This window comes from Oryza brachyantha, chromosome 8 (genome assembly GCF_000231095.2).
Source record: "Oryza brachyantha chromosome 8, ObraRS2, whole genome shotgun sequence".
Taxonomy (NCBI): domain Eukaryota; kingdom Viridiplantae; phylum Streptophyta; class Magnoliopsida; order Poales; family Poaceae; genus Oryza; species Oryza brachyantha.
Genome location: NC_023170.2, coordinates 13,208,344 through 13,212,730, shown reverse-complemented (window position 1 = coordinate 13,212,730; position 4,387 = coordinate 13,208,344). Strand labels below are relative to the sequence as shown.

The window sequence follows — 4,387 nt, the reverse complement described above, 5'->3', positions numbered from 1 at the left end:
GCGTACGTATAGAAAATGAGAAAATATGGATAACCTCCGTTTGGTAATAACAACTAAGGCTGCGTTCTTTCCACATGATAACTAAATCAGATTCATTCGTTTTCAGCGCGCACAATTCTCAGACTGCTAAATGACATATATTAATATTTCATATGAAAGTTGCTTTAGAAAATCGCATCAATCTATTTTTGATTTTTTTTTTTACAAACGTCTACAGATTAGGGGGCAGTTCAATTGACGGCAGGTATTCAACTTGAAGCTGGCAAGTCCCAGAAGAAAGATGATTCATCTCAAACCTCAAACTGAAAAAGAAAAGATGATTGTACTTGGGGACAGGTCCTAGAGACATCGGCTTGGAAGAATCCAAGCTGCCTTATTATCCCACGTGCAAAACGTGGAACTGCATAAAGCATGCCAGCTGATGTGAAGAGTCAGTCACAAGAGGCGCTGATGGGAAGAGTAACAGCCTAACAGGAGGAGCTTGCTCTGAACAAGTTCAAAGCAATCACTTCGTTAGATATTTACTAGCATGCTACATAAAGAGATGATGATGTAGACAGAAGAACGTTCTGTGTACAGCGTGAATCAGTTGTTAATTGTATACGTCTATGCGACGCTTCAGAGAAATCTACTAATTAAGCCGATGATTGTGCAGAAACTAAATTTGATGCATATTTCGCTGATGATTGTGCAGAAACTAAACTTGATGCATATTTCTTTTCGTCAGGTGCAGTATTAGTGTATTTCTCTTTTCTTTCAAAGAAAGAGAAGGGAAACTTGTGTCCTCGCGCTAACTAGCGGAAAGAAAATTGGTTTCTCTGAAGCTCAAATTTCGGTTTCATATTTCGTCATTATTTTCGTTTCGGTTTTACCCCCATAAGAATGAAATTGATAAAGCTGTGAAACATATTTACTGTCGAGCTGATCTTTTTGGTGAGGAGACCCTATTTGGTTCAAAAAAGTTTTTCCCAAAACATAACATCGAATTTTTAAACATCTAAATAGAGCATTAAATATATATGGACATCTAAATGAAGCATTAAATATACATGAATATTAAAACTAATTATACCTAATTAGCACGTGATTAGCCATAAGTGTTACAGTAACCTACATGTGCTAATGACGGATTAATTAGGCTCAAAAAATTCGTCCCACGGTTTTATAACAGAATCTAATATGTATTCGTATAACCGATTTGATGTTTTTTTAAAAAAATTTGCAGACTGAACGAGGGCTGCATTGCACGGAGTCTGAATATATAAACAGCAATAATGCAGCATTGCACGGAGTCTGAATATATAAACAGCAATAATGCAGCAAATAATGCAGCAGAGAAAAAAAATGCAGCAGAGATGTCCCAGAGAAGACGCGGAATATTCAGATGTAAGCAAAGAACATCACAAAAACAATGCAATTATGCAAAAAGGCTGCATCGAGGCAGAGATACAGATTCTTGTTGTCACTGCCCCACCAAACAGCGATACTAGTTCATGGACGTCGCAATCGAATCAAGAACAGGTGGACGAAGAACAGCATCGTCTACTGTGACAGAAATGGAACTTTTGGACTCCTAACAATGGTATTAACATGGAAGCACGGACTCCTAACAATGGTGTTACTACGATGGAAGCACGAAAGAATGCGAGCGCATTGGGCGATGGCATCAGACGGCGGCGGTGCCCGGGGGGTCGGTGGCGGCCCAGACGATGTCCTGGAGCGCCGGCCGGAGCTGCTCGCTGCAGAAGGAGCGGTACTCGAGTGTGTCGCCCCCGTCCTTCTTGACGTCGACGACGAGCACCGAGGGGGCCACGCTGAAGATGTCGGCCGCCACGGCGAGCCGGCCCTTGGTCCCGCGGGACTCCGAGCCCTCGAGGCGCACGCCGCGGGCGCCGCTCTTGGTCACCCGCATCCCGCCGCCGCCGCGCGCCGCCGCCGCCTCGAGGCGGGAGATCACGCCGCTCGCCGGCTCCCGCGTCGCGAACAGCATGCCGCCCTCCCGCCTCCCATTGGCTGAGTCCCCCTCGAACAGCGGCGACAGGTCGAACCCCTCGGAGAGTGATATCAGGTGGAACGCGTTCAGCGTCTCCGGCTCGTCCTTCTCGCCCTCCTCCTGCGCCGCGCATGCCGGTGCCGGAGCAGGATCGGCCGCCGGAGGCTCTATGCTGATAGGCTTGGAGATGGACGTCTTCGTGAACCACGGCGTCTCGACAAGCTGCGGGACGGTGATGCGGGTGCTGGGGTTGGGGTCGAGCAGCCTAGGGATGAGGCGGCGCGCATCGGTGGACAACCACGTCGGGCACCGGTAGTCTCCGCGCTGGACCTTCCTGTACATGGTGACGATGTTGTCGTCCGCGAACGGGAGGGATCCGGCGAGCAGCACGTAGAGGATGACGCCGCAGGACCAGAGGTCAGCCTTGGCGCCGTCGTAGCCCTTGTCGCGGAGCACCTCGGGGGCGGTGTAGCCCGGCGTGCCGCAGAGGGTGTGGAGGAGGCCGTCGGCGCGTGCGTGGTCGGCGAGAGCGCTGAGGCCGAAGTCGACCACCTTGAGGTTGCCCGCCTCGTCGAGCAGCAGGTTCTCCGGCTTGAGATCGCGGTGGTAGACGCCGCGGGAGTGGCAGAAGTCGACGGCGGAGATGAGCTGGCGGAAGTAGTGCCGCGCGACGTCCTCCCTGACGCGCCCCAGCCTGACGATCCGGCCGAAGAGCTCCCCGCCGCGGACGAGCTCGAGCGCGAGGTAGATCTTGGTGCGCGTGGCCATCACCTCGTGGAGCTCCACGATGTTTGGGTGGGAGACCCGCTTCATGACGCCGATCTCTCGCATGATCTGCTCCACCATCCCGGCGCGCACCACCTTCTCCTTCGTCACCACCTTCATCGCCACGCTCTTCCCCGTCCTGAGGTCCCGCGCCACGTGCACCCGCCCGAAGTTCCCGCGCCCCAGCACCCGCCCAATCTCGTACCTTCCCTGCAGCACCACGCCGCCCTTCTTCTCCCCCTCCACCGCCTCCATCCTCTCCTCCCTCCTCCTCCTCCTTCTCCTCCTAATCTGACCTCCTCCTAGCAATCAATCTACTCTACCACTAAGAATCTAAGATCGACGAGAGGATCCAGCGGCTACCCGTCCTCGACGTGCTTGCGGTGGCAGGTGCGGCCGCCGCGCAGCTTGCGCTGCCCGGTGACGTCAGAGCCTCGTCTCCACCTCATCGCTCCGCATTCCCTTGGGCCCGGACCGTCTCCGGCGTCTCCCTCCTCCTCGCCGCCGCCGCCTCCGCCTCGATCGAGCCGATGCGGAAACCCGAGATCGGCAGATGCGAGAACTCAGCGCGGTCTCGCGGTGCGCCGCGCGTGCGTGTGGTGTGGCTCGCCTCTCTCCCCTCTCCTTGTTGCGATCTCGTCTACCGGTCTGCCTTATATGAGGTGAGGAGGTGCGCGGCGGCGTGGAGGGGCTAGACGACTCTAGGGCGGCGGCGCCCGCCCTAGGACGGCCTCCGCCCACCTCTGGACCGTCGGATGCGGATCGCACGGCGGATGGGGCAAGTGTCGCGACGCGCGTCGGGGAGCCCGGGGGCTCTATGATTGAGGGGGTTAGGGAAGGGTGGACCGTCTGACGCGAGATGGACGGCCCGATTTGGATCTAGTGCGCGCCCTCGTGGGGCGGATGGACACGGGTACTAGCAGTACCGGTGTGGTTTTTTGGGGGCATACGGGAAAACTGTGGTCCGGTGATGCAACGGTTGAGCGGGATAAGCGCAGGCAGTTGGCCTATTGTTTGGTATTGTCTCGAGGTCTGGAGAATTGTTTTACAGGCGATCTATGATTATAAGGAGAGTATATTATAAATATATATTTATTAACGAGGAAAATTCAATTATCGTTATCTTTTAAAGAACTATCGTCCTTTTTGCTATTTTTTCTAGGCTACGTGATTGTTTGTCAATTTTAGCCTAAGATAGATTGTTCTATCTTATTTTTAAAGTTATTATTTTACGGAACCACGAGAACACAACATACAGCATACTAAAACCATGTCCACGCAACCATACCCTCTTACCCCTGTAGCGTTGTAGCTTGTCGAAGTTGCCAATGCCAACGTTGACGGTTTCGGCTCGTGCCGCGCGCCTCCACGCGCCATACCTCGTTGGCACAACGTCATCATCATCCATTCACGGTTCATGCTCGTTATCGTGCCCTCTGCGTGAGATACCTCGTCACAGCGCCAGTTTCGCTGATGATATCTTACCGTTGCCATTATTTCTTGCTTGGTATTGCGCACAATACCTTGCTGCCGCGGCACTGTCCACAGTTCCTACTCGATATTGTGCGTCTCCGTGTGCGATACCTTGCCGACCCATGCCAGCTTTGCCGACGATACCTTGTCACCACC

The 4,387-nt window shown here is 53.3% G+C and overlaps 1 protein-coding gene across 1 annotated transcript; it reads right to left on the bottom strand.

Moving 5' to 3' along the window:
* Positions 1–1,403: 1,403 nt before the first annotated feature.
* LOC102708082 (CBL-interacting protein kinase 6) lies at positions 1,404–3,385 on the bottom strand. The gene has a single exon (XM_040526578.1). The coding sequence runs from the start codon at positions 3,011–3,013 to the stop codon at positions 1,667–1,669; it is 1,347 nt and encodes a 448-aa protein (XP_040382512.1). The 5' UTR covers positions 3,014–3,385; the 3' UTR covers positions 1,404–1,666.
* Positions 3,386–4,387: the final 1,002 nt, after the last annotated feature.